The 13,408-nt window shown below is 44.0% G+C and overlaps 1 protein-coding gene across 2 annotated transcripts; it reads left to right on the top strand.

Annotated features, from left to right (window-relative positions):
• Positions 1-5,203: 5,203 nt before the first annotated feature.
• On the top strand, positions 5,204-11,374 carry LOC101772338. 2 transcript variants are annotated; one of them, XR_002678193.1, is made up of 4 exons: positions 5,204-5,353; positions 5,826-6,376; positions 8,434-9,353; positions 11,004-11,374. XR_002678193.1 is itself a non-coding variant. In XM_022827636.1 (3 exons), exons 2-3 carry the CDS (start codon positions 5,913-5,915, stop codon positions 9,233-9,235), a joined length of 1,266 nt encoding a protein of 421 aa, XP_022683371.1. In that variant the 5' UTR covers positions 5,204-5,353; positions 5,826-5,912; the 3' UTR covers positions 9,236-11,374. The 2 variants fall into 2 exon arrangements, 1 of the variants encoding a protein (XP_022683371.1); XM_022827636.1 differs by having other exon boundaries at positions 8,434-11,374.
• The last annotated feature ends 2,034 nt before the right edge of the window (positions 11,375-13,408 follow it).

Below are 13,408 nucleotides of genomic sequence, written 5' to 3'. Positions count from 1 at the left end.
GGTGAAAGCTGTGAGTCTCGGGTCGCCACCTACATTTCGCCGGATTATTATTTGATAACATGTAAAGACATAACAAAATGAATATGACTAGTGGTAACAGTACCTGTCAACCAACGCAGTTATAGCCGCTGAATTGAACTTGGGCATCCCACGACGAACCTGATACGAGATGACATCTAGGCCAGCCATCTGTAGCAAAGGAGTGTAGCGATCGTCGTACTGCAGCGCCAAAAACCCATCATGGGCTCTAGAACGAAGGAGCGGAAGGACCTGCATGCAAATAAACCAAGTCAGAGATTAAATAGGACACAATACGTGGACGCTCGCAAACCTTTAATCATGAATTGTAAATTATTACCTGCCCTCCCGCTATGAGACGACCTCGGTGGGTCTGGTCGTACGCCTGGTCTAGAAGGTGGAAGTGCGCCATCCTACAAAAAAGCAAAAAGAAATAAGATTAGTAAACAATAAATCATGAAGTTAGAGATGTAGAAACACAACCTGTATGAATAAAACACATATCAAGTAATGAAAAGAGCTACTAGTCGCACCTCACTAATTTGCCAACGGCAAGTGCGTGAATTATGACCCAATCTGCCGCACTTGCCGCACTCGTTCTGTTCTGGATCAGCAAGAAATGGTGTTGCTCTACCACGCCTCGTTCTTCCGGATACCTAATCCATAGTCATGTTATGCCTCGTCCGCTTCCTTGTTCCACGTTTGTTCCAACGGTATGCAGGATCCGCAACATATTTTGGCCCATCATACGGAGGCCACTCTCTAGGATCTCGGAAAGGCACGAAGCGGGGGCTCCATGTCCGCACAAGGGTGTCTACGCTGAACTCATGTGGTATCATGCTCTCGATATCAAAATTGCGATGCCTAGCTGCTGCCACCAGATGAGAACATACGAAGTGGTACTGCCTTGGCCTACCACAAGTGCACTTGAAATCTCGGAGAACTACCACATGTATCCTCGACTCTCGGATCTCACCATCGGACGTTGTACCGCCCCTATGCTCCACCTGATAAGTCCCTGAGCCGAGATCAAAACATTGCACCTCATGTGTGGAAGCCCTTTCATTTGCAATGATGAGATGTCTCTTTGGTTTTTCAGCCCATCTCTCCCCAGCAACCTGCAACGCTTCTGCTTTTGCGTGTCTTTCATTGAACCACGCAACAAGCCCGTAGAAGGTGAATTCAACGATTGCGTTCACAGGCATACCACGTATCCCCAATAACAACTTATTGAATGACTCGGCCATGTTACTGCACTGAAACTCGTACCTCCAACCACCGGCGTCGTGAGCTCTAGTCCACTTATCTACATCTCTCATCAAACCAGCAAGCCAATGTCGACCTTCTGCATTTGTTGCGGTCCTTACCTGCTCCAATTTGCGCTGAAAGTACTAGTCCTCAAGCTGCCGTGCTGCAACTTGAAACAGATCAAAATTATCCTTCACACCATCCTTCCGAAGAAGGTTCTCCGCAAGGTGCCGAGTGCACCAACGATGATGCAAAGGTGCATAACCCTCTATCTGTTCTTGCACAGCATGAAGTATGCCCTGATGCCTATCGGATATGACGCCAACCTCCCTACCAGGACCAACCACATGTATCCGGACTAGTCTTAAGAACCACCCCCAACTATCATTGTTCTCCCTCTCAACCAATGCAAATGCCAAAGGAACCAACATATTGTTCGCGTCACAAGATATGGCTATAAGAAGTGTGCCTCTATATTTGCCAATCAAAAACGTACCATCAATAGAGAAAACAGGACGACAGTGCCTAAAAGCTTCCACAGACTGAGGGAAGCACCAGAACGCACGCCCGAATATCTGCCTCCCGTCCTCCTTCCAAGCATTTGGCTTTGGGATGTACTCATAATGCATGCCTGGATTCACCACTTTAATTGCATTAAAAAGAACTGGCAGCTGCTCGTACCCAGACTCCCAATCCCCATAAATCATCCTCCACGCTCGCTGCTTAGCCCTCCAAGCTTTACCATAAGTTATCACATATCCTCCATAAATCTCCTCAACAGTTCTTATAATTGTTCTCACTTTCATGTTGGGTTGTTCCTTCAATATTCCCATCAATCGCTTCGCAATGAGGGTAGATGTTAGTTGCGGATGTCTCACTGTAAGCTCATGGTCAGCACAATTGTGTGGACCGACAACTTTTGTGATCTTCCACTTCCCGGTGATATTTTGCTTTCTTGCACAAACCCTCCATGGACACCGTTCCTTGTCACACACAACTGTGTAACGGCGCTCCGCATATGAATGCAACACTTTATACGGTCTCTTCCGTATCACCGCAAAGGCTTGCAACCATCTCTTCAATGCGGGAAGGTCCTTAAATACCCTACCCTCCTCAATAACCATACTAGGACCAGCTTCAGGAGCTTCTAGGAGGTCATCATCACGTCCTTCTGCAAACGCCTGATCGGAAAGAGTCAGGTCGCTAAACTCGTGAACTATCGGATCACGACGTCCGGGGAATATACGCCTGAACATCTCAATATCACTCTCTGTCATCTCTCCAACAGGACGATCATCATCAGAATCAAGATCCACTCCCATCTCGTATGCATCTTCATCATTCAAAACTTCAACACTATTAGAGCCACGCAATCCATCTCCACATTGCACTTGCGCATCAACTAGAGGCACATCCACATTTTCTGGAATATCTCCTGCGCCATCAAGTACAAATATGAGTAAAGAATAAGTGGATGGAACGAATGGATTATCTCGTATCAATAGAAACCGGTGAGACACTTACTCGGATCATTCTGAGTAAAAAGGAACTCATTAGGAGAGTCCGCCACATCATCATCAATCCGACAACCATGTCCAACTACTTCATTAGGGGCAGATTCAGCATCGGGAATAGTAGGTGCAACATCCACGTTCATAACAGGTTCTGGGACGGGAGGATCGAAATGTGCCCGTTGACCCATTGGTCGGGAAAACCGACGAAGATTTCGATCAACTCCCACCGGATGAACAACCACTTCAACACTTGGGGAATGACCATTCATAACCGTCCTCACATATTTCTCCCACTGACCTGCACACCGAATTGGGACTATCTTCCTTTGAATGTTGAGAGGGGAACCTAGGTGAAGTATGCCCTCGACTGTGATTTCATCATTTTCATGACAATGTAACTCCTCCCGAGCCCTTGCAACCAACTCACTAAATGATGGTTTCTCATCGAATATGACAACCTCGCACTGCATGCCAACAAACTTAACACATCCATATTCATCCCTTTCCACAGTGCCTCCGTAATATATGCTCACTACGTTCTCCATCTAGTATATCAATATAACGACGCACAATTCATTTAGTCCATAATAAATTAAACATTCTAAGTCTACTAAATACAACTAACTAAATATGTCACATATACTAACTAACTATGTCACCTAATATGTACCTACATACTTACCTATACAACTACTTAACTAAATATCGTAATAACTAGTTTACTATGCTATTAGTTATCATATCTAACAATTCTAATTTAACCTAAAAATTCTACCTATTTTATCGTAATAATTAGTAATAACTAGTAATATCTATCTAAAAATATCGTAATAATTAGTAATAACTAGTAATATCTACCTATTTTATCTAAAAATTCTACCAATCTATCTAAATTTAACCTAACTATTCTAATTTATCAATATTACAATTTTATCTAAACCTATCCATCTACATTACATTACAACAGTTACCTTCGATCGGTCGGGAGCGGGCACAGGACGGGAAGCGGCCGGCCTCAGGCCACGGCGGGCGTTCCGGCCGGCCGGGCGGCGGCGGGGCGGCGCGTGGGGGCGGGCCGCCGGCCAGGCGGCGGCCGGGCGAGCCGGGCGGGGCCGGGGGCAGGCGGCGACGGCGCGTACGGCGGCGGCGGACTGGACTGGAGATAGGATAGGATGGTTTCGAGATGCAAAAACAAACTGCCAGAAGGAAGGTTACCGTTATGGTAGGGGGCTTGGCGCCACAGATCTTGGCGCCGAGGCTTGGCGCCACGGATCTTGGCGCCAAGCCTCGGGACACGTCAGCGGGCACGGCGCCACGTCGGAGTCACGGCGGAGGGGTCTTGGCGCCAGCAGGGCTGGCGCCAAGACGTTATACCTTGGCGCCAGGCTGGCTGGCGCCAAGCCAAGGGTTCATTTTCGGAATTGGTTTCGCCAGGGGCCTATTTGTGAAATTTTTTCGGAAAAAGGGCAAAAAAACAAAAAAGTCGGGACTGGTGGTCCTGGTGAGACTAATATGTGTACTCGGTTTGTGCATCTGTTATGTGAGTCAAACATGTAATATGTGAGAACTCGGTACTTTGTTGTTGGTGACTTAGTATTAGTACGGAAGTAATATGATATACTGATCTATTAGACTATATTTATTGGTGTAAATTGTACTTGTGGATGCATATTTACAAATACCCGTGCGGGTGCGGGTGTGGTTAAGTTTCTGTACCCACGAGTGGGTACGGGTGATGTAGCGGGTGGAATTTTATTTAGCGAGTGAGGGTGTGGTGGGGCAATACCTAGCGGGTGTGCACCCGTTACCATCTCTACACCGGAGCATCAACAAGGTTGGGTAGAAAACTACTACCCATCTTCTTATCTGGGTGCGTACTATATCTTTATGACTTCATCCAACACCATGTCACTCTTGCTAACCCGTCGTTCTCCGTTTATGTCGCTTGCGGTGCTCGCCCTTGTTAGGGTGTAGCCGCCGCCACCACCACCTGCAGCAGTCACCTGCTGTCACGTATGAAGCGATGGTAGGTGGAGTGATCAAACGAACAGTAAACATATGAGCAGTAATGTTATACTGTAGCAGTGAAACTGGTCCGGGAAATTATTGTTAGGATGGATGGGTCAAATCTTAGGGGTTGTTTGGGAACACCGTGCTAAACTTTAGCATCTATCACATCAGATATTTGGATACTAATTAGGAGTATTAAACATAGTCTAATTACAAAACTAACTGCACAGATGGAGTCTAATTCGCGAGACGAATCTAGTCTAAGTCCATGATTTGACAATGTGGTGCTACAGTAACCATTTGCGAATTAGACTCCATCTGTGCAATTAGTTTTGTAATTGGCTCATATTTAATCTTTGTAATTAGCATCGAATACGCGATTCTCCTAAATTGAACTGCTCACGAAATTGGATGTCAATTTTCGTCCGATACGCATGACGCAATGAGCCGTTCATCCGTACTCTTTCCGTCCAGCCACAACCGCGCCTTCTCTCCGTCCGAGCTTCTCCTCCGATTCGTGCTCGTCCAGCTTTGGTGGGCAGTAGTAGACGGCCGGCGACGAGGTAGGTCTTCGTCCTCCTTCTCGTGCTCCTCCCTCTCTCGAATTGAGGCATGGTAGTGGCTGGTTAGGGTTAGGGTTTCGGGTTCGGTGGTGTCGGGGGAGGGCTCCATGGCCAGCGGGCCTAGAGGAGCGTCTGGAGGCTGCGGTGGCGGATCGAGGGTGGCGAGGCGAGGCGAGGCGGTGGACGACAGCCAGCGGGAAGGACCGACGGCGGGGGCGATCGGCTTCCTCAGTTAGCGAATGGCGGCGGTGGAGGACGCAGGGGCAGTCCGGGTTCATTGAATCTGGACTGTGCATGCCATCGCCCCAAATATTGCATGTGCAGGCGTTAGTAAAGTCCATGGCCCTCGTCAAGCCCAACTGAAACTCCATGGCCCTCGCCAGTCCATCACTTATATTCACCATCCAGTTTGGTTGCAAATTATTTTCATCATCATTGCTATTTCTGATTAAATTAATTTGACCAATTGTAGGAGATTTGTTGACAAGTGCATCTGCCGCTTGATTTGAAGTGGTAGAGACTGGAACAGGAAGAAGTGGTAGCTGTGAAGTGAGCGGAGATGTATCGAGGTGGTCTTGACCGCTTCAAGAAGGCGCAGACCTTGGAGCCCTTCTCAGTACAGTCTGGGTTGGGTGCCAAGAGCACGCCTGCAGCTGCAAGAACAGCAAAAGCGCCTCCGGCTCTTTTGACAGTGCCGCAGAATTCTAATTTCTTTGCAGGTCAAAATCACCATAGTCCGCAAGGTAGCTCGAGGGTGGCTGGGCAAGATGGTGTTGCTCCCGGGCATGTTGGGACACACGTTGGTGGAGGACAGTCGACCTGGCAGCCTCCAGACTGGGCAATTGAGCCGTGCCCTGGGGTTTACTATCTTGATGTGTTGAAAGATGGGGAGGTCATTGATAGGATCAATCTGGACAAGAGGAGGCATATATTTGGGAGGCAGGTGCCTGCTTGTGATTTCGTGTTGGACCATCAGTCTGTTTCACGCCAGCATGCTGCTGTCATTCCACACAGGAATGGAAGGTTAGAATCCTCATGTTTGATCACTTCTGATTCATTTTATGTTTTTATGTATCTGGTTGTTAGTGAGGCACATTTCTTTAGAATGTGTTTATTCCCTGAATGCTAGATGTTCCAGCATCTCATGAATTATAACATCTTTTATGAAATGCTATGACAACAGATGTGCTTGCCCTTTTGTGTTCATGCATCTTACCAAGTATGAAGGTCAGCCATGTTATCATAGGCAAAATCATTTACCACTGATGCACATATGGAAAACGCTGAAATGCATCTTTACAGTCAGTATCTATGTTCTCTTCTTTCAGCTGTTTCATAGACCCAGGCATGCTTTCTTTAGAACCTTCTGCCAAAGAAATGCATGCCATACTGAAAGATGGTTTCTATTGTTTTAAAATTTACCATTGTGCATTAGGTATAAGGATAGGGTCAGGAACGGGTTGACCCAAAGTATGGGTGTATGGCCCATGCTACCCACTAAGCCTTCTTTGGGTTTTAGGTTGGACCGAGTGAGTCGAACAAAAACACCAACAGGCTGTTGCTTGTCCTGTCCGTCACTGCCGTCACGTTGGCCATCTGCTTCCCTGCTAGCCTCTCAGCAACTGATTGCCTCGTGGGCATCCTGCTGCCACCCTCTCCAACTTAGCCATATTTTGGAAGTTGGAAGCACGCACGATGATGCAACTCCGGTCTCCAGCATTTAACTACTGGGGCGAAATAGATGCCATTGAAGAGATAAGCGAGAGCTGCATACTATCAGCTACTACTGTGCTATCCAAGATGAATTTGCAATGCTCAGGGATCAAGAAGCGGCAGCAGCAGCCAATCAAGGACAAGAATGATGCAAATTGAAGGAAATCTAATTTGGAGAAGAAAGTTATAGTCATATATGGAATCAAGAACGCGTGAACACTGAATACAATAGGAGGCAAGAGCCGATGTGAGGTACGCGGCAGGGGTGTGCAGCGATGAATGAATCGCAGTCAAAATCACAGCTGTGGAGCCGTCAGGTGATGAGGACGGGGCGGACCCAGGATAAAATCCAAGGAGGGGCACAGTAACAAAGCCAAGTACCATGGATACACTAATAAAGATATCAGTGCATAGGAATTTGATACAATTGAATACATCTTATCAAATTGACCTTTGACTACATTTGTTAAAATAGTGCTACTGCCTGCTTGTACACTGTAGAGGGCAAAATGAAATGTCCATTCGCGTCATTTTCACAAAATAGAATAGCCTGGAAAAGTGCAGAACCAATGAAGTAGGCAAAGCGTAGGAGGGGTAGCATGGACTCGATGAAGAGCGGGGCCTAGGGGCATGACAATGAGGAGGCAGGAAGGATGGAGCGTGATAAGGATTCCGGCAGAGCAACAAGCAGAGGTCTGCGCCGTGCTTGTCGGGAGGATGCAAAACCTAGTGGGTAACCCAAATACCCATATTGTCATACCCAATATGGCACCACAATCAGTGGGTTGGCCCTATGGGGTTTTTACACTGAAATTTGTAATTTGTGATGGTTGCTGGGTCGATCCAATCCAATTTGCATCCCTACTTAGGTGTACAATTATCAGCTACTCTATGCTTCCATTTTTGTAAAACATTGTTTCCAGTTATTATTGGTTTGGATATCACTTTATCAGCTTTCTTTAACCAATACCCATTCCCATAAATCTAACTAACAAAAAGAATATGATGTTCTGGACTCTTGTCTTATCTGGTGATTTGTAATGAGCTATGGTGTTTCAATATGCTCATGATCTTTGCTGTTCTGTATCCAATGAAGTTTAAAGGCCATTTTTTATCAAGTAAAAATCATTTTCTTGGATGCACATATAGGCTGAAATTTGAAAGGAACTCTCAATAGGTAGTTTCTGTCCTCCATTTCAATGACTTCTTCCTTGATTTTGTGCATTTGTTGTCCCATAGGGAACATCTTTCTGATTTTTTGTCAGAGAAACAACCCCTTCAAATTGGAAAGTACCTTTTGGTTTGTTGTACCATTATGCTAGCCTGTTAGGTTTATAAACTACTCATATGTGGCTTTTCTATTTCAGCATCTATGTTATCGACTTAGGATCAGTTCATGGCACATTTGTTGCAAATGAGAGATTAACGAAAGACAATCCTGTTGAACTTGAAGTTGGACAGTCACTTCGCTTTGCTGCATCAACCAGAACCTATATACTTCGAAAGAACACAGCTGCTCTATTCCCAACTCCTAGCCTTCCATCAGATGTCAGTTTGCCATCTCCTCCAGACCCCAATGATGAAGATGCTGTTGTGGCATACAATACAATACTTAACCGCTATGGTATTAGTAAGTCTGACCTATCGTCCAGTTCCAAAGGTTCTTCAGGAGGTTCCTCTGGTGCAAACGACAATAACCATACAGTTGAAAGACCCTTGAAGAGAAGTAAAAAGTTGAGAGTATCATTTAGAGATCAGGTTGGAGGAGAACTTATCCAAGTGGTTGGGATTTCAGATGGTGCAGATGTTGAAACTGAACCGGGCCCTATAGGTGTAAAGGAAGGTAGCCTTGTTGGGAAGTACGAATCTCTTGTGCAGGTTACTGTCATACCAAAAGGAAAGGAGCAAATTTCACCAAAAGAAAGTGCCTCCCCAAGTGGGGTAACAGATAAGCTACAAGAGGTGCTTAAAAAAGTTAAGAGCACAACAAGAAGTGGAATTTACGATGACCTTTATGGGGATTCTATTCCAGCAAAAGTGGGCTCTTCTTGGGCCTACAAATCAGATGATCAGTCAGATAAAGACAAAGCCATTGAGGAGAAGACACATAGCTTGAATTTGAGCATGAGTTCAACTGATGACAGTGATGACTTGTTTGGTGACTCATAATTCAGCATTTTCAAGGAATACAACCAAATGGATTCTTCAGAAATTCATGTGGGAGTTGTTTTGTTTGTCAGGGGCATTTTGCTCAGTTCTACATGGTTGTATCCTGCTGCAAGTCAAGGTATGTTCTTTTGCCTAATGTTAGGAGCTTAGGACATGCTTTCTTGTGATGATGCTCATGGTGAGTTTAACCTTGTTTCTCTTTTTATTTTCTTAATCACTTTGCTGACCTTTGACCTCCCTTGTTTCTTTTACCAAACCCACTGTTATAAGACTTTTCTTGTTTATGATATTTTACTTGTTAAAATCTGATGCGCTCCCTTGTGCTGATCTCCTTGGGTTTTCACGAATTTAAAGTTGGAAATGAAAAGATGGGAATTTGTGTTTGCATCCTGGACATTTTCTGTGTTGTTTGTTTCTTCTTAATATATGACATGCAGCTCTCCTCCATTGCAAACCTTTGAGGGGAAAAAAATTCTGTATTGTTAGACCATAATTGCGTTGATCCTATCAGTTAGATACCAAATTTCATTGCAACCCAACCGGTTCTTCTATTTCATGGTGTTTTATTGCTTTGGGTGATGGCTTGTGGTCAGAAAACATGTAGATAAGTAGTATCATGTCCATGTGCAAAGTAATTCCCTTGCTGCATGTGGTTGCTTCATTATGTAAGACTAATTTTATTTTATGATCAGATCCAGGTAGTGAAAATACATAATAAGATCAAATCTTGCTTTTCCAGTTCGCTTGGACCCAAATTTTGAAGCAGGTTATCCAGGTAGTTCAGGAGGAAATTATCATAGTGATTGTTAGTGAGCCTGTGACGTCAAATGTAAAATCGAACAAATAAGAACGTAAAACTATGTTCTGCCTTACAACAGCTCACTGAAGAACTAAGGGATTATTCTGAGATTAATATGAATGTGGATATTTGATAAGTGCATTTGAACAACCAAGAATCAAGAATGCACCACTGGTGGACTAGGAAGCATTGATCTAACAACATGTGGATTAACAGTCAAATATGCCCTGGGCCCTGGATACTAAGAGGTTGCTGATTAGTGAATATAGATTGTAATCAAAGTATTGCGGTCTAACAGTCAAGGGCAGAGCATCACAATATGGCCATAGGTGGCCATGCCCCCCCACCCCCCAAACTTCCCTTAATAAAACAGTAGATTCGGCCTGAAAGTGCACTAACAAAGCATCAATTTGAATGTGTATTTGGTTTGATTTCATAGCTTGGCCCCCCCTGCTATCTTTGCCAAGCTTCATCACTGCTAACAGTAGCAGTTTTCATAATGTGATTATTAAATTTACTTTGACAGCATGCCTTTTTTCTGTATGTGGAGGCAAGTTTAACTAACCATTGTCTGTTTGTGTTTTTGGGTTATTATAGAATATAAATATCATTAGTTATCTAGATGAAACTATTAATTATAGGGGAGCATGGAAGAGCATTTCAAACTACAAATGTGTCTGGAAGTAGATTTGCAGTTTATTAAACAGCATGGATTCCCTAGGTGCACATATGCATTGACACCGTTGAGGATGAATGAAGTCATGATTCTATTTAAATATCAAGTCATAGTCAACATTATGGATATGCTCAATGGGCCATTTAGCTCTCTGAAGAACATAAATATGTAATTTAGTAATTTTTTAGTTTTAAGTATATGCCATTTCCTTTGGTGTTACTCTACCTGGGCATTTCTTAACACTTTGATGCGACCCAAACATCCATGCTAAACTACGTTCTTATCCTTTACAGGTATGTGAAATCCTCCCCCCCTGCAGTCAGAGTCTGTTTTTTTCTTGCAAGAATGCCTGCTGATCTTGTAACAAGATTGAAAACAGGACACAAAGTTCTTATGGTTGTTGAATTATGTAAAACTCCTGAAATGTGCAACTGTATTTGCAATGTGATAGTTTTAAATTTTTTTGGGTAGACTTGCTTAGGTACTGAGCATGAAGTTTTGTAGGATATAAGCTAACCCTTCTATAGTTCGCACAGCTCCAAATTACTGGAAGTTCATGCATGCTCGTCTGGGAAGAATGTAGCTAGAAATATTTTGTCATGACAAATGTGTGCAGAAGCTATATTTGTTGAATGAAGTATGTTGCTGAGAGCTCCTTTTGTCGCATGCTGATGCCAGATGCACATTTGCTAGCTGATAACAGTTATGTTACGCGTTAAATGGGAATTCTTCTTGGTTGCCTAATATGTTGATGGGTGTTTGGATGAGGGGCGCTATGCTGGAGAATTGTTGAAAGTAGTTCTTGAATCTGAAATCCCTCTTTCCAAACTGGTCCGGTTTTGATCCAGTCCAATCAATCTTGTATCAGTTTGGTCTTGGTATGTTTCAAGTTTAATGAAGCATTACTTTTAACAGTTTTTAACATTTGAGGCGCAGAGTTGGTTCATGATTCATTTGTCTCTAGTTGAGAGTGCTGCTTTAAGCATACAGACTACACTGACGATGTTTTTGATGAACTCTGAAACACTTGGCAGCCTACGTGCGATCCATGGAAAAATGTCCACTTGCCATTGAAATAGAGAAGGTACGGTTAGCGCGTTATACGCCGTCTGGTTCTTAAAATTTTAATGGACAGAAACGAATTAGCTGTCACATCCGGATCTAGCATGGTGGCGAAGAGGAGGACGAAGAGAAAGGAAGGAGGAAGAAGGGAAAAAAAATAAACCCCTCCTTCCTTCAAGGATCCGCCACTGCATCCGAGTCTTAGCACCATAAAAAAAATCCATGGGCGAAATAAGGACAACTGACGTGGTGAAAAGTCTATATGAACCTTATATACGTACATGGATTTCTAACTACGAAATAAGGACAATTTGTTACTATCTGACCCCTCTTATCAGATTTTTTGTCACTACCCCTGCTTGTGGCGTAGACATGGAGGGCAATATGGATTAGGAAGCCTACATGAGAGGTTAGTGGACGTAGCAAATGATGACGATAACTAGTGGCCAAGCTCAACAATTTAGGGCCTGAAGTGGCTTAGCAGACGCTAGCTGTGCATGGATAGGAGCAGTAAAGAAATGCAAATATGCAATAATCGACCGTCAAAAAAGTATAAGTGAATTTCACAAACCTACAAATATTTTGAGCTGTCAGTCACAGATTTCTAATATTTGTGCCCATTTCACAAACCCCACAACTATTTTGGGATACATTCTCACAAAACTACAACTTTGTGTTCAATTTCCATTCATTGTCAACAAGGTCCACATGTCAGCAATATGTTTATGACCAGCTGGGTGGGCTCAATTGTTCATGAGAGGGGAAAAAGTCATAAGTTATACTTTTGCAAGAAAGACTACCCAAAATACTAGTGAATTTTGTGAAATATGCACAAAGTGTGGCAAGTTTGTGACTATTGGTTCAAGATATTGGTAAGTTATTGAAATTTATTAAAAACCAAAATGAATATTAATTTGGAACGGTGGGAGTGGCTAGGAATAGTACAAAGCTAGTTTCTATTTTATGTGTAAGAGTGATCCTTTGCAATTAGGGATGCAGGCAGTGCAGGTTGTGGACACCCACAAACCGTCACTAACTGCCGCAACGATTTTTAGAGGGATATGCGGCTGCCACTAACCTGCAAGTGTTATTTGCAGATGGCCTGTGGATTTGGTGGCTAGGCCCACCAAGCAGCAAGTACCCGCTCACCGTTATCCAGTTGAAAACCTTGTCGGATGGCTAGTGGGTCAGCAACGGAGAAGCGATCAATCCCTGAATGCACAAGCAAATGAACTGGCCACAGTGGATGACAGTTCAGTACATCGGTGCTAGGGATTCCAATACGAGATGGCCACTATGAGGACCTTAAAAGGACGGATAAGCCATTAAACCAAGCCTAATGGAGATACCTCTTGATATGGTACGTAATTTTAATAATCTGTAATAAACATGGAGATGCCTACAGCTTTGAGAAGAACATGTGACTTCGCACCAGGGATGTAATTTGAGCCATGACGGAGGATGAGCCATGCTGGAGGGGGGATACGGCAGCGGTGACGGCTGTCCCCTAAAACGCGAGAAGCAATAGAGCAGGCGTTAGTCGATTCATTAGTTACGTCCTTACGCATTGTGGTGGGTATTTGGTGGAGCGTTTGTGTGGGTTTTGTTAACGGCCCGCCCCGCCTTATAATATTCG

The sequence above is a fragment of the Setaria italica genome, chromosome VI (genome assembly GCF_000263155.2).
Source record: "Setaria italica strain Yugu1 chromosome VI, Setaria_italica_v2.0, whole genome shotgun sequence".
Taxonomy (NCBI): Eukaryota; Viridiplantae; Streptophyta; class Magnoliopsida; order Poales; family Poaceae; genus Setaria; species Setaria italica.
The sequence above is the reverse complement of the archived record's forward strand: the minus strand, read 5'-3'. Positions and strand labels throughout refer to the sequence as shown.